Source organism: Vulpes vulpes, chromosome 13 (assembly GCF_048418805.1).
Source record: "Vulpes vulpes isolate BD-2025 chromosome 13, VulVul3, whole genome shotgun sequence".
In the NCBI taxonomy this organism is placed as follows: Eukaryota; Metazoa; Chordata; class Mammalia; order Carnivora; family Canidae; genus Vulpes; species Vulpes vulpes.
In genome coordinates, this window is record NC_132792.1 from 47,709,023 (window position 1) to 47,733,647 (window position 24,625).

Sequence of the window (24,625 nt, forward strand, 5' to 3'; positions counted from 1 at the left end):
GGTTAAGGAGGAACTAAGCAGTTTGGTTTCATTTACCTGTGTTCTTGTTCTTTCAAAGCAAGAAGTTCATGAAGTTGCTGCACTTGTTCCTTTTCTTGATGAAGAGAAGTTCTAAGTAAGTTTATTTCTCTATCAGCAGCGGCAGCTTTGAGCTCCACCTCTTGGATAAGTCGCATCTGAGTAAATATACACAATTACTGTATTTAGATAATATTCTCCCTGCTTCTATTTTAATGCCAAAGAAAAGTACCTTCTAAATAATAGGACCTGGTGACTAAGTTGATTTTCAAAATTTACTAAGTTAATGATACTATGATCACATAAAAAATAGGCTTAGAAGCATCAAACATACTAACATTAACTATTGCTTAATTACATCATACATCTCAATCATTTCCACTCAGAAAGCATGAAAATGAGGGAGGCCTGGGTGGCTCAGCAGTTGAGCATCTGCCTTTGGCTCAGGGTATGATCCCAAGGTCCTGGGATCAAGTTCTGTATCGGTTTCCCTGAAGGGAGCCTGCTTCTCCCTTTGCCCATGTCTCTGCTTCTCTCTCTGTCTCTCATGAATAATAAATTAAAAATCTTTAAAAAAATAAAAAGAGGGGGGGGCAGCCCCGGTGGTGCAGCGGTTTAGCGCCGCCTGCGGCCCAGGGTGTGATCCTGGAGACCTGGGATCGAGTCCTATGTCAGGCTCCCTGCATGGAGCCTGCTTCTCCCTCTGCCTGTATGTCTCTGCCTCTCTCTCTCTCTATGAATAAATAAATAAAATCTTAAAAAAAAAAAAAGAAAAGGTATGAAAATGAAGTATCTATCTTCAAGCTCCCCAAAGAAACTTTTAAAACCTGGCTCTCAGAACACAAGCCTAACACCCTGTAATACTTCCACAGAGGGGGCAGGAGGGAGGCTCCTGACTGGCTCAGTCAGTAAACCATGAGACTCCTGATCCTGGGGTTATACGTTTGAGGCCCACGTTGGGTAAAGAAACTACATAAATAAAATATTAAAAAAGAAAAAAAAAAAAAAAGGGATTCCATAGGAATTGTTATGTTTAAATTAATTTTTGCATATAGCCTAATAACTTTTAAGTTTACTCTGTAACAATATAATGTTTCAAGATGAAAGTTATAATTTGTGTTAATTCATAGGACTCAGAGATTAAAGAAGAGAAATACCTGTGCTGCTTGCTGTTGCCCTTTCTGCCTCTCCATTTTTTCTAATGCTTTTTCCAGGGTTCTTAAGTGTCTAATGTGATCCTCTTGTTGATCCCTTGCTTTGATTAATTCAATAGTTAGTTTTTTAATTTCATTTTGAAGTCTGTGAACCATAACTTCGAGTTGTACTTTGGAATTTCTCTCTTTAAAAATAATTTCCTTTAGCCTAAAGCAGAAATCAAACATAGCTGTAAGTACATTATGCATACAAAAAGATAAAAATCATAGGTAAAATTAAAGATTACAGTAAAGAGGAAGATTTGAAATATGTTTCAGAAACTCTTTAGTAAAAATGGCTGAAAAACAGTATAATATGCTTCTCTCCCATCCCTGAAATTAACACTGTGCCAAAAGGGAAATTCTATATAAATTAATGAAACCTTATCTTATATGAACTTTACTATCCAACAGCAAAACTTCACTAAATACCTAATTTGTGTCAGACATTGTGCTAAGTATGGGCTTCAAAGCAAGTAAAACGGATTAAGATAAAGCCTGTGCCTTCAAGGAGTTCAACCTCTAGGAGAGGAATCAGACTAGAATACAGTTATAAAGCTGTAAGAGAAAAATGATACATAAAAAGATGACTAAAAGTTAACTTTGACTTCCTTGTATCTTTCCCAGACACAAAGTATTGATCCTAGCTTTCTATCAGTTAGAGCCCTTTGATTACAATTGAAAACTCTTAACTACTTTAAGTTAAAAGGGAGAACTTGGGGATCCCTGGGTGGCTCAGTGGTTTAACGCCTGCTTTCGGCCCAGGGCGTAATCCTGGAATCCCGGGATCGAGTCCTGCATAGGGCTTCCTGCATGGAGCCTGCTTCTCCCTTGGCCTGTATGTCTGCCTCTCTCGCTCTCTCTCATGAAAAAATATATAAAATCTAAAAAAAAAGGGGGGGGGGAGAGAACTTACTGACTTACATAACCTAATCAGAGGATGGGGTGCATTATTCTGAGGGACCACCAAAATCAAGGATGTGAAGGCCATGAGGACACTACTTTTTCTATAGGCTGGTTTCCATTTCTCCTCCTGTAGGCTTCCTTGTAAAGTATGAAGGAGAGAAGGAAAAAGCTACAAACATCCCTGGACTCACATTCTAACAGCTCTGAGGACCAAATAGAAAAGATTATCTTTCTCTAGTTCAGCTTAGAATTCTAGGAAAGGCTCTGATTAGTCCAATTTGGATCCTATGACCACTAGATATACCACTCTGGCCATGGACTAAGACATATTTACCCAGCCTGGGTCAGGTGTTTATCTCTAGACCAGTATTATAGGCAGGGAGGCGAATGATGATAGAATACAAGTCTAACTTTTGAAAATGAGACATCAAATAGCAAAGACAGCCCCACGAAGAAATTACTGAGCTAGGTAGCCACTCCTATATGCATCTACTGTAATTTCCAAGCCAAAATTGAAAAAGTCTATATATCCATCAGCTTCTGTACTAGTCATTTCTCCAATTCTTATCCTTACTATCTCTCATCTTCTTTACGATTAGTCTCTGAACTGGTCTTCCTTTGTTCACTCTCTCAACTTCAGTTTGGTATACTATAGAGTACTGGACTTTATTCTGTAGACTATATGGTGGATGGGGACAGAGTAGCTACAGAGCAGTAGAATTAGAGCAATCATTTAAGCAAGAGATAAGGGCCTAAATTAAGGCAGAAGTTTGGGATAAAGAAAACATAGTTCAACCTCTTTTAATAAGTAGAATAAAGAAGACATCAATGCCAACTGGTTATGGGATATGAGAACAAGAAAGGAAACAAACAAAAGATTCCTGAATTGCTAGCTTTAGTGGGTAACTAGATGAGACACCATTTATTAGGACAGAGAACACAGAATAAGGAGTGGGATAAGTATAGTTATGGATATGCTGATTTAAGAGACTTATGAGCAATGTACACAAGGTACTTCTAGTAGATAATTAGCTGATCATATCTCTTCATTAAGGAAGTCTAGATGATAAAGATTTGGGAGCTTATAGATTAGGTATTAAAAGCATAATAGAAAAGATTCAGTTTTTGAAATAATATATACTCATGGCACCTAGATGATATACTCTGTATTAGGGATGAGGAATGCAAAGTCCCTAACAAGTCACATAAGGGAATATGAAAACGTTTGAGGATCTAATGCCAAACATTTGAAGTATAAATAAAAGTAGAACCAGAAAAGACTGAAGCTGAATTTTCAAGAAAATAATGAATATGTAATATGGTAAATATGGACAACACAGACATTGCTTTTAATCTTACTATACCTAGTGTAAACTAAGGTATTCCAGTTCCAAGTTCAGTATTCTTTGCATTAGGAAATCTTTAGGTTTATAGACTTTTCCTTACCTATCTGTGGTAAGTAGAGCCAGGCTATGAAGATCTTTTTTTCCACTTGCATGTTTGTGCAGTTCGTCAATATAATCCAGAAGTTTCTTCTCAGCTTGTTCAGCCTTCCATCTCTTCTCTCTCTCTTGGTCTAGTTGTTCAACAAGTGACTGGAAGAAAACTAAAGTGTTATATGAACTTGGAAATGTTACCTAACTTTTCACTGCCTCAATTTTCTCATTTATAATATAGGAATAACAGTTATCTAATTCAAAGGGCTGTGGTAAGAATTAATAGAAGTATATAGAACAGTGCAGAACAGTGTGAGGTGCATAATAGGCACTCAATAAATGTTAGTGGTTATTATTGTTGTCCCAATGATAATTATTTTTCAAACATCAAAGTCTCTATACTTGAGAACAGGGGGAAGAATCCAATGGCATGAAAGGTTTGAAACTGTTAAAAAAGCAATCATACTATTGGAAGAACAGTGCACATTACAGTTGAAAGTGTAATTTGCACTTCACAAGTAAAACAAGGGCAAGTTAATGTTAGAAAAATACAAATCAATGTGTACTAAAAATTCTTAACATGAGGGGCAGCCCAGGTGGCTCAGAGGTTTGGTGCTGCCTTCAGCCCAGGGTGTGGTCCTGGAGACCCGGGATCGAGTCCCATGTTAGGCTTCCTGCATGGAGCCTGCTTCTCCCTCTGCCTGTGTCTCTGCCTCTCTCTTGTGTCTCTCATGAATAAATAAAATCTTAAAAAAAAAAAAATCTTAACATGAGGATTATTAAGGCAAATACTGAAGAATATTTAAATTCCTAAAGGCCTCTTCAGTTTTTTTTTTTCAAGTTCTACACCTAACATGGTGCTTGAACTGACAACCCTGAGACCAAGAGTCTTGTGCTCTAACGACTGAGTCAGCAGGGTACGCTTCTTGAAGGCCTCTTAATCTGGGATCCATGCACCCAAAACTAGATTTCAGCAGAGTCCATGAAAAACCTTGAAATTATACACATTTTTAGTGTTTGAAAGTTTCTCTGAGAAGGGATGCCTGGGTGGCTCAGTGGTTGAGCCTCTGCCTTTGGCTCAGGTTGTGATCCCTGAATCCCAGGATGGAGTCCTGCACTGGGCTCCCTGCAGGGAGCATGCTTCTCTCTCTGCCCATGTCTCTGCCTCTCTGTGTCTCTCATGAATAAATAAATAAAATCTTTATAAAAGGAAAAAAAGAAAGTTTCTCTGAGAAGACCCGTAAACTTCCTTATTTAAAAAAGGGTCTGAGACCCAAAAGTTTGGAACCACTGCTTTAAGAAGAATTTGAAAATTTTGATTTTTTTTCCTCCACAAGCAAATAACAAATGATTTCACTAAAATTTGACCTTAAGGGCAGCCTGGGTGGCTCAGTGGTTTAGTGCCGCGTTCGGTCCAGGGCCTGATCCTGGGGGCCGGGGATCGAGTCCTGAGTCGGGCTCCCTGCATGGTGCCTGCTTCTCCCTCTGCCTGTGTCTCTGCCTCTTTCTCTCTCTCTCTCTTTCTGTATCTCTCATGAATGAATGAAATCTTTAAAAATAAATAAATAAATAAATAAATAAAATATAATCTGACCTTAAATGTATAATTTCCATTCCTTTACAACTCAAAAAAATATACAAAATCTGGAAATCAGGAAGGGAAAAATAACCCAATCTATCACCCTAGTAAAAAAAAAAAAAGTTTTTTAAAAGACTTTATTTATTCATGAGAGATGCAGAGACACAGGGAGAGGGAGAAGCAGGCACCCCACAGGGAGCCTGATAAGGGACTCTATTCCAGGACCCCGACCTGAGCCACAGATAGACGCTCAACCACTGAGCCACCCAGGTGTCCCTCACCCCAGTAAGTTATACGCAATATCTTTTGCTCATAAAAACATGCATTATTTTACTGGGACTAATTTCATATTTAAAACTAAGATTATTCACGTTGATTTTTTTCTTAAAATTATTTATTTATTTGAGAGAGATGGAGATAGTGAGAGAGAGCACAAGCAGGGAGGAGAGGGAGGAGGTTCCTGACTGAGCAGGAAGCCGGGTGAAGAGTTCTATCCTAGGACCCCGAGATCCTGATCTGAGCCAATGGCTGACGTTTAACCCGCTGAGCCACCAGGCACCCCCCCCCCCGCCCTCTTTTTTTTAAAGTAGGTTCCACTCCCAGCATGCAGCCCAATGAGGGCTTGAACTCATGACTCTGAAATCAAGCCCCAAGCGGAGAGAGATCACAAGTCAGAAACTTAACCGACTGAGCCAACCAGATGCCCCCTTGACCTTTCATATCATACATACCCGGTAAGTGGTGTCTTCTGAACTACTCTTGTCTACTTTAATGATTTCAGTCTTCTGTTCTTCTGATTCTTCTAACATATTACAGTTTGCTAAAGATGATCTTACATATAATTCTTTAAAGAAAGGTTGTTTCATTTTACGATTACAACTGCAAAGAATAAAACATAGGTAATGACCCAAAGGAATAAACAGTACTTATACAACTTTTCACAACTTGGATAAATGGCAGTCTATCAAAGAAAAGGATCTTTTTGTATAATTTTAAATAAATATAGTGAACAAATCTGAATCAGCAAGGCTGAGAAGTCAAATCTCTGATATTAGAAGATTAAGAAATACCACTCTGAAAAAGCTTAAAGGAACAAGTTAACAGTATTAACTTATGCCTGTGTGCCTTATTGGATTTCTGAAACTAAAACAATTACCTCATAAAAGGGTTGTTGTTTTTAGTGTGGTGCTTAATAGTCTGAATAGTTTTGGAATAATATGGGACTTTTGATCTTCGAGAAATTCTTCTATTACATTCTTTTCTGTTGCCATAGTCGCTTTCAGATGTTATATCTGTATCTCTTTTTGGTCTGAGATCTTTCTCAGGAACATTATCTATGAAAGAATCGGAGGTCTAGAAAAAAAAAAGCCAACAAAGTTTGTTAAAAGTTCAATTAAGTGTAAAAGATTTAAATGTGAAATTTCCTAAAGTATTAGAACTTTTCACAAGATTAAAGGTTCATAATCTAGGTATGTTCAGAATTAAAGACAAGGAATTCAGCTTCTGGTATGGACAAGTAAGTTCCTAGAGATTGACTCTCAAGGTAACAATTATAACTCTAGGAAAAATATAAACAAACAACGAACAAAAGTATTTGGAGGCCCTGGACAGTGAACAAAAGCAGACTTATTCTGGAGAGGAGTTGACACTTGGAAAAATGATCAGAACAAGGTGCTTCTGCTTTTATGGTTTTTCACTTGAAAGCTTATCACAATCAGTGGTACACAGAGAGTCTTAAAAGTCAGGTAGACAAACCACAGACTTTTGGGCCTGAAGAATCATAGGACAGTACAGACTGTAAGAAGCCCAGTACAGGATGATTAAAAACAACAACAACAACAACAACAAAAACAAAAAAACCCCTGCTGCCTAAGAGACAAATTTATAGCTTAAGCGAAAGCAAGTTAAATGCCTGCTACGACAAAAGGATCAGCATTTTTTGGAGGCTATAATAGCATCTAAAACCACCAAAACATAACATTCCCAATGTCCAGGATAAAATCCAAAATTACTCACCATAGGAAGAACCAACAAAATATGACCTATTCTCAAGGGAAAACACAATCAATGGAGACCTACCTAATCTGAGAGGGCCCAAATGTTCAAATAAGCAGAAAAGAACAATGGAGTATTACTCAGTTATAAAAAAGAATGATATTGCCATCTGTGACAACATGGATGGATTCAGGGTATTTTGCTTGTGAAATAAGTTAGAGAAAGACAAACATCATGTTTTCACATAGAAGTGGAATCTAAAAAACAAAACATAGAACATACAAAAAACCCCATAAACAGACCCTTAAATATAAGAGAACTGGTGGTTGCCAATGGGAGAGGATGGTGGGGTGGATAAAATGAGTGAAAAGGACTGGCAGGCAGAGGTTTCCAGTTATGGAATGAATAAGTGAGAATAGGGAATATAGTCAATGGTATTACAATAACATTGTATAGTAACAGATCGTAGCTACAACTGTGATGAGTGTAATACATAGAGTTCTCAAATCATTATGTTGTACACCTAAAACTATGTTAACACTGTATATCAATTTACTTCAATAAAAAAAGATAAGGCCTTTAAAACAGTGATTATAACTATATTTAATAATATAAAAGAAAATATGCTTGTCATGAACGAAAAGAAAATTCAGCAGATAAAAAAATAAATCATAAAAAATGAAAATTTTACAACTGAAAAATATTAATATCTGAAGTAAAAATTGGCTAAGCTTGAGAAGAGAATGAGGTGATAAAAGAATAAGTGACCTTGAAGATCAGTTTATCAAAATTATTTAATATGAGTACAGAAGAAAGAAAGTCGATATGATGTATGGCCTCTCAGGGAACCATGGAAGAGTACAAAGGTCTAAGTGGAATGTGAGAAAAGGGAATATAGAACAGAAAATTATTTGAAGTGATGTCCAAAAATTTAATTGGCTAAAGGCCAATTTATAGATTTAAAATACTCAGAGAAACTTTAAGTAGGATAAAGTAGCCAAACTGCTGAAAAATAAAAGTAAATTCTTGAAAGCAGGCAAATAAAAATTACACATTACATATAGGAAATCAAGGATTCTCATTAATACTGACTTTGAATTCAAAACTATGGAGGCTAGAAGACAGTACTAAAAGAAAAAAAAAAGCTGTCAATACAGAATTCTATATTCAGCAAAAAATACCCTTCAAAAAGACAAAACAAATAGAATTTGTTGTTCTCAGATGGGTCCACTACAAGATTTGCCACAGAAGTTCAGGCTGAAAGTCCTGACTGAAGGAAAGTAATATAAGGAAATTTAATCTTCAGGAAGAAATAAAGGGTATCATATATGATTTACATCCAGGTAAATACAAATAATTTTTAAATATTTTTTTACTCTTAATTCCTTTTTTTTTTTTTTAAGATTTTATTTATTTATTCATGAGAAACACAAAGAGAGAGAGGGAGAGACACAGGCAGAGGGAGAAGCAGGCTCCATGCAGGGAGCCTGATACGGAACTCGATCCCAGGCCCCTAGGATCACGCCCTGGGCTGAAGGCAGGTGCTCAACTGCTGAGCTACCAAGGCGTCCCTACTCTTAATTCCTTTAAAGCAAAATCTAGAATATCTGTCTTCTGGAGTTTACAATGCATCCAAATGAAATACATATGGCAACTATGACTAAATGTAGTATATGCAAGAATTCTACATTTTATATGAAATAACATAGTATTGATATGTCTATTTTTAGAGCTACCACACACAGAAAAAAATGTATGACTAAAGAACCAAATACAAATTAAGATTTGACTATTAAAAATACACAAAAGAAGGTAGAAAAGGTGGAGAAAATGAATAAAAAAGAAGTGAACAAAAAGCAAACATGAAGTGGTATACCTAAATCCAACTTCATCAATGATTAGAGTAAATTTCAATGGACTATGGATTCTTCAAAGGGAGTGATGGGCCAGGCTGAATTAAAAAACAAGACCCACCTATATATAAGACTGACTTCGATATAAAGATATAGAAAGTTAAAAGTAAATGGATGCCTCAGTGAGTTACCACTTCATATCCAGTAGGATGGCTATAATCAAAACCACAGGTAATAACTAGTTGGTGAGGATGTGGAGAAATTGGAATATATTGATTGTAGGAATGTAAAATGGTACAGCTGCTTTGGAAACAATCTGATCATCCCATAAAAGGTTAAACACACAGTTACTATTTGCCCTAGCAATTCTACTATTAGATATACAGCAAAGAAAAATGAAAACAGATGTTCACACAAAAGCTTATACATAAATGTTCACAGCAACATTACTCCTAATGGTCAAAAAGTAGAAAATTACCCAAATTAACCAATCAAATGAAGAATGGATAAAATGTGGTATATCCATACAACAGATTACCCTACATTAAAAAAAACTGAATTACTAATATATGCTACAAAATTGAAAAAACCTAAAAAAAAAAAAAAACAAAATTGATAAAACCTGAAAACATGCGAAGCGAAAGAATAGTCATAAAGGGCAACATATCGTTGATTCTATCTACATGAAATTTCCAAAAAAGGCAAATCTATATAAAAATAAAATTCAATGGGGATCCCTGGGTGGCTCAGCGGTTTAACGCTTGCCTTTGGCCCAGGGCATGATCCTGGAGTCCCGGGATTGAGTCCCATATCAGGCTCCCTGCATGGACCCTGCTTCTCCCTCTGTCTGTGTCTCTGTCTTTGTCATGAATAAATAAATAAATAAATAAATCTTTAAAAAACTAAACTAAACTAAAATAAAATTCACTAGTGGCTGCCTAGGCTAGGGGATAATGGTAGTGACTGCTAGTGGGTATAAACCACTGAACTGTATGGTAAGTGAATTATAGCTCAATAAAGTTGTTATTCCAAAAATACTGACTGATGAAGATTTATCATATAAACTATAAGCATAAGGCTGAAACGGTTATATTAATATCAGCTAAAACAGACTTCAAGACAAAGATGGACATTTCATTAGAAAGACAAAGCAGCTATACACATGTATGTGCTTATTAACAGAGATCCAAATATAAGCAAATGTTAAGAGAATTAGGGGAGAAACAGACTAATCCACATTCTTAGATGGAGATTTTAACATTTTGGATGCAAATGATAACATCAGACAAGTAAAATTTTAAAAAATCAGTATCAGCAACTGATAGAACAAGACAAAAAAAAAAAATCAATAATGACAGGAGTCATATGAAAATACTACCAGCCATCCTGACTTAACAAGTGTACAAAGAACATCCACCAAGTTAGACCACATGCTGGGCTATAAAATAGATCTCAACAAATTTAAAAAGACTAAAATTATCCAGAATGTTCTCTGACAAAATATAAGCAATTTTTGAAAGAAGAAATCACAAGAGAAATCAGAAAAATATTTCTAGCTAAATAATGTTGAAAACAAAATTTTGTGAAATGTAGCTAAAGCAGTATTTAAAAATACTTAATGCTCTCTCTATATATTTTTAAATATTTTATTTATTCATGAGAGACACAGAAAGAGAGAGGCAGAGACCTAGGCAGAGGGAGAAGCAGACTCCATGCAGGGGGCCCAATGTGGAACTCGATCTTGGGACTCCAGGATCATGCCATGAACTGAAGGCAGAGAAGTTTAACCGCTGAGCCACCCAAGCATCCCAATATTTACTGCGGTTTAGCGCCTGCCTTTGGCCCAGGGCATGATCCTGGAGTCCTGGGATTGAGTCCTACATCGGGCTCCCTGCACGGAGCCTGCTTGTGTCTCTACCTCTCTCTCTCTTTCTCTCTGTGTCTCTCATGAATAAATAAAATCTTAAAAACAAACAAACAAAAAAAGATAAAAAAAAAAAAAAGAAGGGTAAATTCAAAGTAAGGATAAATAATAAAATGTCAAAATCAATAACAGAAAATAGAAAGCAGATAAAATTGATCTTTGTAGAGAGAAACAAAATGCTTGACTAAACTGACCAGGACAAAAACAATAAACAAAATGAGAAAGAGTGAAGACACAAATCATCATTATTAGTAATAAAAGAAAGGCTATCACTACAGATCCTATACATGTTAAAAGGACAATAAGAGAATAATATTGTAGTAACAATTTTATGTTGACACATCAGATGAAATAGACAAATTAAAAAACACAACTTGGGATGCCTGGGTGGCTTAGTGGTTGAGCACCTGCCTTCAGCTCAGGGCATGATCCTGGAGTCCCGGGATCAAGTCCCACATCAGGCATGGAGCCTGCTTCTCCCTCTAACTCTGTCTCTGCCTCTCAATGAATAAATAAATTTAAAAATCTTAAAAAAATAAAATAAAATAAAAAATAAAAACCACAACTCATCTAAAGCAACACACAATGAGATAGAAAATGAGTTGCCTTATTTAAATTTTTAAAAAGAATGAATTCATTATCATGAAACTTCCAGGCCCAGATAATCTTACTGCTGGACTCTATCAAACATTTAAGAAAGGATAATTCCAATCTTACAAAAATTTTTTTAGAAAATATAGAAAGGGACAACTTTAAACTCATTTAGGTAAACATTAACCTAACATCAGTATCAAATATGCTACTATAAAAGAAAAACAAATATCCCTCATGAGGAAATATATAAAAACCCTTATAAAATATTAGCAAACTAAATCCAAGAATACACTAAAGAGATAATTTACTATGATTAAATGAGGTTTATCCCAAAATTGCAGTATTTGTTCAACATCTGGAAATTGATCAATGTAATTCATACTATTATGTGAGTAAAAAAGAAAACCATATGATTATCTCAATACATGCAGAAAAATCATTTAACAGAAAAATTTAACATCAGATAACTCAGCCAACTGGGAACAGAAGTAAACTCCTTCATTTGATAAAGGACATCTATGAAAAACATAAGACTAACATTACACTTGTGAAATATAGAAAGCTCTCCTAAGATCAGGAATAAGACAAAGGTGCCCAGTCTCACTATCAATTGCACTGCAGACCCTAGCTATTGCAATAAAACAAAAAGGAACAGCATAAATGTCAGGGAATAAGGGGGAAAACTGTCTCCACATGACTGTTTATGAAGAAAATCACCAGGTATACACAAAATAAGGACTGGAACTAATAAGTAAATTTATTAGCAAGGTCACAGGATCCAAGCTATATATATAAAAATGGTATTTCACAAAGAAGTAGCAATCATGGGACATGAAACCACAAAAACTCTTCAATTTACAATTTATAAGACATAAAATACTTAGGAATGTATCTAATAAAAGGTATGTAAAACTTGTACACTAAAACAACTGCTTAGAGTAATGAAAAATATATCTAAAGAAAAGATATACAACACGGAATGATTTCAAAATGATGCTGAATAAGAGAGACCTTATACACAAGAGTGTATTTACTGTATGACTACATTTATACTAGATTCTGATAGAAGCATTCAATAATCTATAGTGAAAAAGGAAGAAAAGTGATTGCCTTGGGGGAGAAGACTGACTGGAAAGGGGTAATGTCGATGATGGCTATATTTACTGTCACAGAAGTTTGGGTGACAGGTATATTTTTTTTTATCAATTCAGGGAAAACACACATCAGTATTTTATATTAAAAAATGACTAAAAACATACTGAATCTATAGTTAATGATACATATTCTTAAGAATTTTGGGGGGGAAGTATACTGATGTAATTTACTTTGAATGTGTCATAAGATTGGTAACTGAATAAATGGATAGATATACGACAAAATAAGCAAAGTAAAATGTTCATTGTGGAATCTAGTTGGTGGGTATATTGGCATTCACTAAGAAATTCTTTCAAATTTCTTCTATATTTGAAAATTTCATAGTAAAACGGTATGAAAAAACTAAAAGACAAAAGTCTTCACAGACAATTCTCAAAATCGTAAAATAATTATAAATCCCATGGTTAAGAAAAATATTGTAGTATAGCACATTTTCAGTAATTTTACGATTTTTGCTTATAAATTGCTACTTTTGATATAACACTGAGTGTATACATCAACTGAAATTAAAACCGCATCATGTTTATCCTTCACACAAGTTAGCAAACAAGAAGTCATTCACCTAATTTTTTAATATGCAAAGCAATGAATCATGTTTCTCCCCCCAGATAGCTAGACTCGTATTTTTGGTTACCAAGTAGGAAGAATTATCACCATAACTGAGTGAGAAGCATGATGGTAGAAAAAATACCAGAATGGGTATCAGAGATTTGGGTCTGAAGCCTAACTCTGTCTTGCTAATAAAGGACACAAACTCCCGAGTTTCTTTTATACAAACAAGAACAATATATTAATCCCTAGCTACTTGACTGGGGTATTGTGACAATGAAAGAAGGATAGCATAAAAGGCGGCACAAAAGTTCACTTCAAATTTAAGTTACTAAATTTAAATCTAAATTCTGACATTGGTAGAAGAGTCAGCCATTAGAAAAGATGAACGATGAAATCTGAGGAAATGGAGAAGTCTAAGAACTCAGTGACATGTTATCAATGATGTCAAAGAATGTTTAGGCTGGCATTCTTATCCCAGTTCTATTCCTACCTACATCTGTGGCCCAAGTGAAGCATCTAGGGATTTGCAGCACACAAAGTCCTTACAGCTTTATTCATTTACTGACCTAGGGTAGACTTTTTGTTTATCCAGCATTGTTATGTTACTGTTATAACTATGATAATAATTCAGAATTATTAACAAGCCTCTGAACCATAATTCCACCATTAGTGTTTTCACTTCCCACCCCCACCTGATTTGGAGAAAAAAATTCTGAATATTAAAATTTAATTACAAATATGTAGGTCAAACTGACATTTGATTAATAGCTTCTTGGCCTGTACCACAGTATCTCTATCCTATATCCAGGTAGGGGCTAAGTAATAATCCACTGCATTCTGAGAGGTGTGGTGTTTAAGAAAACAGCTGTTACTGTACATCACAGTCAAGAATGCTAGCTAGAGCAAGGGTTGGAGACCCAAATAGCAATAAAATCTAGGCACTGTAGTACACCCACATAATTCAAAGATTCTAATAGCTAGTGGACCAGTAGCAGGGGTAAAAAAGAATTATCTAAAGAAAGTAGAGAGTAATTTCATGAGTTTTGATGTAAACAGAAATTGAAGCAGGACCTATATAAGTTAACCTGTCACTCAGCTATCAGTTCTAGAAGCAGTTTTGATCATTAAACAACTGAAAATAGTAGAGGCCCAAAGCAACTCACATATCCTCTATGTTAATAAACATTGAGTCAGAAGAGTTCTGTGTTTACTCAAGGTCAAAAAGTGGGTGCACAGAAATAATGTGAAGTACAGCAGAACAAAAGAATTACATAATCAACATTTGAAGGACAATAAGGAAAGTACATTTTTCTACTACTACTATTTTATAAAACATAATCCCATTTCTATAAAGGAAAAAATATATATACATATATGACAGTATGTTAACTATAAATTGTTTCAGGTTGGTTAGCTTGTACGCTATTTTTGTTTTACATTTTCTTTTTTTTATTTTACATTTTCTTAACGACTTTTTTATTTTCAACAAACACACTGCTTAGAAATAAAGGAAAAATAGTTACTTCAGTGAGAAGCTGTAAAATTTGATCATCTAATTTCTGAAGTTTCATGTCATTATGAAAATTGTTTTCATGATTAACTTTCTCCGGCTCAGAAGATGGACATATAGATATAAAGGATGTCAAACCAGTATCTGCTGGTGTTGCGAACTGATCCAAGGGAACTATCTCATCGATGGGTGGTGTTACCACTGGCATACTATCAATTATCTATGATACAGAAACAAACCAAAACCTTTAAAATTTATATTATTACTTAAAATTTGAAGGTATCTTTTATATTAGAAAAAAACAATACCATACCTCATCTTCACTTATATTTAGGGGAGAATCAGAAGAAACTAAGTTATCCAAAAGACCTTCTAAGCACTGTAGGCGTGATGAATTTATTTCTGATAGATTTACTGGCTCACCAAATATGTTCTTGCAATCTAGGATTCTAAGCTGTGGCAATGTCTGGAGCATAATTGCTCTGTACCCTGGAAACAAATCATTCAAAATGAAAAGTCAGGCATTCAAAAGTTAGTTATTTCTCAAATACACTAAATATATCACCAACCAGATATATCATCTGAATGATTAAATTAGTCCTGGAATGCAACTAATAAACGTGTAATAAAAGGTACTTAGTCTTTCAGTATGTAATCATTAAACATAAAACAAACAAAATACTCCCCATTATCCCTCTCACATAATCCTCCTGGTGAAGATCAGAAAGTTAGAAATCATTGCTGGATTTATCTTTCTAAAACTGCTTAAAGTTATAAATGCATGATACCAGTAACAGTTTATTCTGAACGGAAAGCCAAACGTGTCTTTTATTTGTAATATGATTAGCACAAATATAAATCAAGACAATGTGGGTAACAACTAGAAACCCAGAATTTTACTAATGAGGCCTTTAGTAAAATTAAATGCCCCTATCTTTCTCCCTTTTACATATAACTAAGTTTAAAATAATCTATCAACTATTCAAGAATATGCTTATTTCCCCTAAATACAGTTAAATATAAGAAATCTGACAAATTAACATCGATTTGGTGTTCATGCTAAAAAACTTTCACTTGCCTGACTATAATTTTAAAACCAAGTATGTAAACAAAAACAAAAACAAAAACAACCAAGTATGTCTAACAAAGGCCAATGATGTGATTGGAAGAATTCCAAAAGAAATAAAAAAGTCTGGCAAGTTAATATTAGAGATTTTGAAGGGAGAAAAGTAATTTTAGTAGTAAGTATCCCTTCGATTCTAGGAGGGAAGGCAACTGTGTTGAAATATCTCATTAAATAAAGTGAAAAACAAAGGTTCAAACTGTAGGAGCCAGAGATTCTTAAGATAAATTGTTAGGAAAAAATCCAACTTGGGTGGGTAAAGAAAAATAAAGTTGCTCTAGAAAAAAGGCTTTTTTTCAAAAACAGGGTTCCCCCAGAAAACTGAAATCTATCCTAATTCTTAGGGTGACTTGTATTATACGGCCTTAAGAAAAGAGTTCATCTCAAATCTATTATATTCTTCTGTGAAATAAAATTATCAAAACAGGTTTCCACTCTTGGAAAAGCCTTCATATAGTTGCATATTAAGGATAGAATGGAGCCAACTTTGTAGCAAACTACCCAAGCAGATCTTTAGAATATATATTCATATTCCACATTTGTTTCTTATTGCTAGGTTAAGCCATTGAAATAAGGGAGTTCTAGAAATTGCAGTCTGGTCTGCTTTGTACTTGCCAACTTCAGTGATTCTGAACTAGATCAAATGGCATTTCAGCAGCATCTTCTACATAGCATATTAAGTTTCCTTCCTTACAAAAATCATTAATAATTTAACACATTCACAAATAAAATTAAAAAGGTACACAGGAAAAAATTTTCCTGACATTTCCTGATTCTCAGCTCCCTTTCCATCCTTTCTCCATTTCCTGATCCTTAGCTACTTAATACTGGAATTAGCCATTGTTATCAGTTTTTTTTGTGTAGCCTTCTAGATATTTTATATATATATTCTGCAAATCCATTGCTCTTTGCACACAAATGGTAACCTATTATATGCAATGTTTTGTAACTTGCTTGCTTTTCTTTCTCTTAACATAAATATACCTTGGGAGATAATTGCCTATCAGTAGCTAAATATTCTATTTCTTTTTTTATGGCTGCATAGTATTATAAGACTATGTTATAATAGCATAATTTAATCATGAGGTCTTCACTTATCAAATATAAAACTGCCTAAAATTATTTATCTGTTTATCCTGTGTTCTTTAACCATAATTTATCTTAATAAGTTTATTTGCAATTATAATTTTCCAAATGTATAATAAAAAGTTACAAAGCTTAAGACAAATAAAAGGAGATCATAAACACCAGTTGCAGGAAACAAAGAAGTTTTGGATATTAACTGTTACAAAAAGCATTAAATTAATTGCTCATACCTGGTACACGACAGACAGGGTTATCTTCTTCATTTTTTTCCAAAATAAGATTAGTCAAGAAGTTTAATCCTACCACACACTGAAGTAAGTGATGGATACTATCTATACAATTACTATGTAGGTCAATGTATCTAAGTTTATGTTTAATTCCATGAAGGGGAATCAAACCTGCAGCAAGAAAAAAACAAAAAAAAAAACAACTCTTTTGATGCCACTGAAGTCATTTTTCCAATAGCTAATTAAAAATAATTTTTATATAGATTAGATTTTGATGCAAAGAAGCAGCATTAAGTTTCTGCAAACAGCTACATGTAATAAACTGAGTACGAGTAAAGACGATTGTTCTTTAGAAGAAACACGGGTTCAATTGTTCTTTTGAAGAAACACAGGTTCAGCATCACTTTTGAGGCCCTAGCCCACAGATTCCTGGTCTCTGGTTCTCTTCCAGAACATATGGATCTCCCAAGGCCAATGTACGTACTTCTATGAGAAGCATAAAGCTATGGCTTCAGGCTCTCAACACGTTATTCTTAATTAGCAGACATAAGCAAACACTGCAGTACCCTTCAATTTTATTGGTTTGAGCATAAAATACAAATTTGATTCAGTTCTTACATGAGTTTAACTAGAGCATGGCAATGTTAGGAACTAGGTTTGCAGCAGAGGTTACTGGTGCCTGGTACCACATCTCCTTGACCAGCCTCTGACTTCAGCTGCAGCTGCGGTGGATGGGGCCATGCATGCTGCCAGTCTGCCCCACTGCAGCACTTCATGTTTCTCTCTTTTTTTTTTTTTGCCTCAGAACTCTCCTCAAAATGGAGCTTTTGAGCAAAGGTACAACCGAGAAACGTAAGGGAGCCAACACCCTCAGGGGCTATCCTCAACAAAAGGGGAACTGTCAGTGTCAGTGAAGTCAGTGAACGAAGCCTTGGTCTCCCTTCTTTTGGAAGGACCGCTCTGAGATGCACTCTACACTGTTCCTCTTAAGATCTTATTTTACAATTTTGCTTCCTTTAGTACTCCATACATAAATTTAACTTTACCCACCTTCCCCTCTTTTACCCCAGTTTCTTCAACCTGACGGGAATACTCTTCTCTCCATCTTTCTTGGGTTAACTTCTACTTCTCTTCTACAGGGTTGCCTCTTTTCTTTTGTTTATAGTCCTCATCATTAACTTCTATTCATCCCTCATGTCCTCAGAAAAGTCTTCTCTGACAACTGTCTACAAGATCAGATTTCCTATCATGAGTTCTTATAAGCACTAGCAATTCTTAATTTACCACCGTATCTCTATGTTCTTGTTTCATGTTACTGTTTTTTTCTGTTTTATGTTCTTCTTACTATTCAATTTTAAAGTCTCATTCCTGGCTGCCCTTCTCTAGTCACATACTGTCCAGAACCCCTTATAGTTTCAGGTTACAAATACCACTGATGTGCCAAATCTACAACTCCAACCATAACCCACCCCAAACTGTGCATTACATATATACATATATACATACATATATAATGTCTTACAAGGTTCTCAAGTTTAAGATAGAATCCTTATTTCTCATCCTCTTATCTCTAAATCTGTTTCTCACCCAATTTTTCCTATGTCAGGAACCAGTCCCATCATCCACCTATTGCTACAGGAAAAACTCAATTATCCTTGATTCCTCTTTTCTTCATTTCCTTATCTCAATCTATCAGCAAGTCCTATGAACTCTACCTGCAAATATAACCATTTGCTCTTCTACCCTATTTCTACTCCAAGTCTCCATCATCTCACCTAGACCCCTGGAATAGTTTCCTAACTGGTCACCTGACTTCCACTCCTAGTCTCCTAAAATCCATTCTTGACCCATGCAGCAACCAAAGTGCTCCTTTAAAAACACATATATGTCACTTGTTTAAATCCTTCCTAAAACTTCCTATTTTACATAGAATAATATACAAACCTTTCTTTACCATGAGTGTGAAGCTGCGATCTGGCCTTTACCTACTTTCTCTTCTTTTTTCTTAGCACACTAATCCCTCATTTGCTATGCTCTGGCCATACTGCCCTTTCTGTCCCTTTATCAGGTTGAGGTTGGAAGTACCTTAGTGTCTTTGCAGCACTTAACAAACAAATAAATAATATTGAACATATAAAATATCATTTTAAGAATTATCAATTAGAATTTACAGCGTTACCTGTTGTATTTTCTTCATATTTATCACAATCTTATATAAAGTCACTAAAATACACTCTTTTTACATGTACAACTCAATGTATGTCAACAAGCACATACAACTGTGTAACCACTACTATAACTGAGATACAGACCATTCCATCACTTTTAATTCATGTGTCCCTCTTCTCATCATCAGATGTGCCAATCTGCCATTTGGATATCCTTCTGGGGAAGGGTCTGCTCAAATGTTTTGCTTATTTTTGAGGGGCTGACATGATCTCATTTTTTGTTTTTCTTCCCTACTACAATGTAAGCTCTAGGACAAGAACTATATCTATCTTTTTTTTTAATCTTTACAGAACACTATTTGATACAGTGATCTTCAATAAACATTTGCTGAGTAAATGAATGAGCAGTCTTATCCAAGATTCACATTTTTCAGATAAAAAAAACTGTATCCAAACAGTAATATTCTTTGCTCAACATCATATAGCAGTGACAAAGGTAAGGTTAATATTCAATTCTAGGGAAGCCCGGGTGGCTCAGCAGTTGAGCCTCTGCCTTCGGCCCAGGGCCTGATCCTGGAGACCTGGGATCAAGTCCCAAGTCAGGCTCCCTGCATGCAGCCTGCTTCTCCCTCTGCCTGTGTCTCTGCCTCTCTCTCTCTCTCTCTGTCTCTCATGAATAAATAAATAAGATCTTTAAACAAATTTCAATTCTAATACTTTCAGATCTTTTGGGGAAAATTTTTAAAAATTAAAATATTCTTGCTATTCCAGCTTACTGGTAGGGAACAGACTGCTTTAATTTTTTGTATATGAAATATCCGGCATAGGCTAGTTTTTTCCAAGCATGAGAGAAAAATAAACACATGGATAAGACTGCTTCCACTGCTGACAGGATGATGAAGGTAAGTAGAAGAATTTCGCTAATTTTGACAGATCACGAAACTGTGTTCGATTTATCAGTCTATCACTTTAATCAATTAAAAAATAGGTAACAATGTTTAACCTCCTCAGATCTGCTGAAGGTCAAACAGAAAGTCATTTGATGTTCAACGTATAACACGGCCTTTGGAGTGCGGTATGGTCCAATAAGCTACACAATCCAGTAGGACAGAATTAGTCACAAGCGGCTTCGTAAATTCAAGTTAAAATTTAATTACAAATCCAGTTCCTCACTGCGTTAAGTTGTATTTCCCGTGTTCTAAGGACACATCTGGCTACTTGCTGCCATGTCAGACGACACAGATATGTAACACTGTCATCATCGTAAAAGTTCTTTTGGAACTATTTTTAATTTAATTTAATTTAATTTAATTTACTTATTTAAAATGTTAAAGATCTTTTTTTTTTTTTTAAGATTTTATTTATTTATTTGAGAGAAAGAGAGAGAGAAAGAGAGGCAGAGACACAAGCAGAGGGAGAAGCAGTCTCCATGCAGGGAGCCCGATGTGGGACTTGATCCCAGGTCTCCAGGATCAGGCCCTGGGCCGAAGGCGGCACTAAACCGCTGAGCCACCCGGGCTGCCCTGGAACGATTTTTTAAATAACATATTGATCGATTATATAAGATTAAAACAGTATTCTCTTGAAGTAAGTCCAAGTTTTTTCTGTTACTGATCACCCTAGTTTGCATTCCTATTTGTTATTCAGCATTAGCTTTGGCACCAGCAAGAAAGAATTATGACTGAAGCACACTCTCTAGAGGTATTTTTGGTCAAAAACAGGATTATCCAGTTTTCAGCAGGCTGAGTTCAGCCTAATTCATCACATAGCAAACATTTAGCACTATAGAAAACGTAAGATTAACTACTTACCGCTAAGATCATTTATGTGGTTATAGGATAAATTCAGTTTAGTCAGATTAGTTAGTGCTTCAAGTCCTAAAATAAAATAAAATAAAGCCTTTACAGAATTCAAATAATTACTTAGAGCTATACAGTATTACGATACTATTTCAGATAGTTTTGAAGCAAATTTATACTCTGGTAACAGTGAATTCAATTTTCTTAGTATTTTGCAAAATACTTAATTGTTAACTTTTCTAGAAGAAAATTTTTTACGTAGTAAATTTTAAGGCCAGTTTTCAAAAGTTTATGATATTTGTTCCATTCTTTTGGGAAGAAGATAAGTGGACTTAAATCATCTTCCTTAAGAAAAGTATCACAGGAAAGTCACTTACAAACCTTCTACTCTTGTGATCAAATTGCAGGACAAATTTAAAGTGCATAGCTTTGTCAGTGTGCTTAGCCCTTCAATTCGACTTATTTGATTAGATGACAGGTCTAAGTGTCGTAAATTCCAAACATGATCAATGGCTTCGATTTTTGAGATGTTATTGCAATGAAGATTGATGGCATGAAGGGATGAATCTAAAGATAACTCTGACATGCTATAAGAGAAAATATATATTACCAAAACAAGTAAGAAACAGATTTAAAAATTATGACCAGATAATTAAAATTAACCAAACAGCATGTAGATGGTTAAGTATGTATTCTACTCATTCTATAATGAAATCCTTCCTACTCTTGGTAGCCTTTTAATATCTCGTAGGGTAGGTACAGTGCTTCTTACCACTAATTGGTATTTTAGACCATAAAGATAAACAAGAAACTCACTCAAAAGGGGTAAGAGACCCTGGGCATTTCTACCTTCTATTAGCAACCAAGTCATCAGCATATAAGGAAAGCTGTGATTCGGCGCCGGTCAAGGCCTTGGAACCCTAATACCCCAGTTCAAATCTGCATTCTATCACTGTTTTTCCTTTGTTAAATTACTTGAATAAAGGAGTTAATTTGTCTAAGCCTCCATTTACTCATTTCATTTAATCCCCACACCAATTCTAAGCAACGGGTATCATAAGGATACTGTAGTCTGCAGCAGAAATTAAATAAATTGTCCACGTTCTTGTCGTTATTACCTGAGGCAGTATAAATCCAGATCTGGCACTGTGGTTTATAGTCTTACTTTCTTTACGGACTCCAACACCTCTTTAACCCAGAATGTAGTTGATTTCAAAAGAAACCACTAGTTCTTGCTATTTCTAGTGAAAAAAATTTATCCTCCTTTCTATAAATCTGGAATGTACCTCCCCATTTCTCCATTCTCCCAAGTGCTGCCATTTATAATCTGAACCTCTCCTCAAGATGGTAGTTCCAAGAATAAAACCTACAGTGCATATAGTTCAGATATGCTGGAGGGAGGACTGTCAGGAATAGGCACACACAATGGCATGGGCATTTGTTCCATGTTCCCTAGCAGCTACTGTAGCGGAAGCTTAACTCTGGCAGCAGAGAAGTGAGAAGTTCAGTAGCCAGGGAGTAAAAGGGAAACAAGGAATTCTGGTATGCTTGCTTCCAAATTAGCATCGAGAATCTCAAATCCAAAATTAAAAAATCATAAACACTTTAAATTTGCCATCAGGTCATTTATCTCTTCCTTTAGGCTTCAGACTAATAACCTGGGGCAGATCAAGATAAAGCATTTGTCACTTTGAAACTAACAATCCCTACATGTGACTGAAATATTTCCCAATTACCTAGCTACTGTCACTTAACTGAGCTAGCCTTCTCTTATTAACACACGCTCTCGATGACAGCCACGTATGTTCTGACACATTGCAGTTTCTGGAAATCAGTACTGGGAAAATAATGCGGTACAGCAAAAAAAGGAAGACGGTGAAAATTAGAAACAGGTTTGGATTTGAACTTAATTGCTCACCAGCTGCAAGAAGTTGAGAACACGACTTAGATCCTCTGAGTCTCAGATCTGTCACTTGTGAAATTACTACGCGGCAGAATCATCGTGAGGGTCCGTGATAACATATATAATATGTACACGTGGATGGCGATCGGTAGGTGACATTTATTATCAAGTATATTCAATAATATTCCTCTATTATTTAATTAGGATTAAATACTTAATCCTAATTTAAATATTCCTTTAGAAAACATCTCCCTGGGGTCTTCTGGCCCATTTTTAGACCATGATCCGGGGCAAGATGGTTTAATTATGGGCAGCAAGGTTCTGCATGGAGCAGGGCGTGCCAGAAAGGAACAGTTAAGTGCAAAGCCAAGGAGAACCCTATTTACGGAACTGCCTGTAGCTCAGTACCGGCTCATCACAGACGTTAAATGGAGAAATGGTAAGAGTCGTATCCTAAGACCGAAACGATAAGGTAGGGGCCAGCCAGTAGGGCAAGAACCGAGAACCTCGCACGTCATGCACAGATTTGGGCTGCATCAAAGAGGGAATCCTTAGCCACGTATGGTTTAGCACTTTCACAAAGTAGATGGACGTATGCATCACAGCGCTCTGCAAAGGAGAAATCAGAATGGGGGGGGGGCAAAGAGAATTGGGTCAAAACCAAGGAAGAGCGGTAAACCTTCACTCCACGGTTGCCAGAGAGATGCAGGAGCGCCACTCTCTTGTGAAGGATGAAAGAGCAAGAGAGACAAGAGAGAACCCAGAAAACCGACCAGTGGAGAGCAGGCAGAGGAAGGCTCCTCAGGAAAGAAAGGAGAGCCAGGGAAGGGGGAGGACGGGCCAAGAGTGATGGAGGAGGAGGTCGGAGCGCAGCTTCCGGGCTGGAGGGCCCCGGAGCAGGGAGGAGGGCTCAGGGCACTTCCGGCGCAGCCCGGCGGCCGGAAGCCAGCGGCGCTGGGGCGGGTCTGCGCTAAGCGGCGCCGCCCGCCTCCGCGGCGCCCGGGGCGGGCGCGGGCCACTCCACACTGCGGGGCACACTCTTACCTCCGTAGGCCTTTGTCCATGAAGCACAGATCCCCGCAGCTGCTGTCGCCGTCCTCATTTTCGACTTCCGCCTCCACAGGCGCCTCCATGGCACCGGCGACGGGGAGCGTGGTCTTAACCGGCGCCCAGAGCTGGGTGGGAGAGCCCGGAACACGCCTCTTGAGTGGGCGGAAGTCCTGTCCGAGGGGGCGGGGCGACGATTCCCCCTCCCCCCGGCCCCGCCCTCCCTGCAGCTCCAACCGACAGCCGGGCACTCTCCCGCCTTGACAAGTGCCGCAAAGCGGGCAGCCTGCTTTCCTTCTCCAAGAGCTTCCCTCCCTTTTACGGCATCTACGGCGCGACTCTTGGGACTTTTTTGCCGTAAAGGGGAAGGTCGTCGCGCGCGCGCGCGTTTGTGTCGGCTGAAGAAGGTTGGGTCTTGCCTGCGAAACCCTTCGATGATTTCTGCTTTGGAGGCGACTGACTCCTGAAGGCGATTTAACAGCAGCGTGTCTTTGCAGAACTATGGTTGTACACACCTATCAGTTACCCGCCCCCCGTACCCCGCCGGCCGTTGCACA

The 24,625-nt window shown here is 36.6% G+C and overlaps 1 protein-coding gene across 11 annotated transcripts in view; it reads right to left on the reverse strand.

Annotated features, from left to right (window-relative positions):
• The window catches only part of LRRCC1 (leucine rich repeat and coiled-coil centrosomal protein 1), a 36,855-nt gene extending 12,477 nt beyond the window's left edge, over positions 1–24,378 (reverse strand). For 2 of the 11 annotated variants that reach the window (XM_026013125.2, XM_072734387.1), the window contains exons 1-9: positions 24,066–24,378; positions 21,131–21,196; positions 17,155–17,322; positions 15,029–15,204; positions 6,289–6,485; positions 5,864–6,011; positions 3,564–3,712; positions 1,176–1,380; positions 37–176 (exon numbers count right to left, since the gene is read on the reverse strand). In XM_026013125.2, coding sequence (XP_025868910.1) covers positions 37–176; positions 1,176–1,380; positions 3,564–3,712; positions 5,864–6,011; positions 6,289–6,485; positions 15,029–15,204; positions 17,155–17,322; positions 21,131–21,196; positions 24,066–24,123 — 1,307 coding nt within the window. In that variant the 5' untranslated portion in view covers positions 24,124–24,378. Of the gene's footprint in view, positions 1–36; positions 177–1,175; positions 1,381–3,563; positions 3,713–5,863; positions 6,012–6,288; positions 6,486–14,728; positions 14,936–15,028; positions 15,205–17,154; positions 17,323–21,130; positions 21,197–21,499; positions 21,706–23,036; positions 23,945–24,065 lie in introns of those variants that run through there. The other 9 variants (XM_026013094.2, XM_026013101.2, XM_072734383.1 and 6 more) reach the window with 9 other exon arrangements.
• Positions 24,379–24,625: the final 247 nt, after the last annotated feature.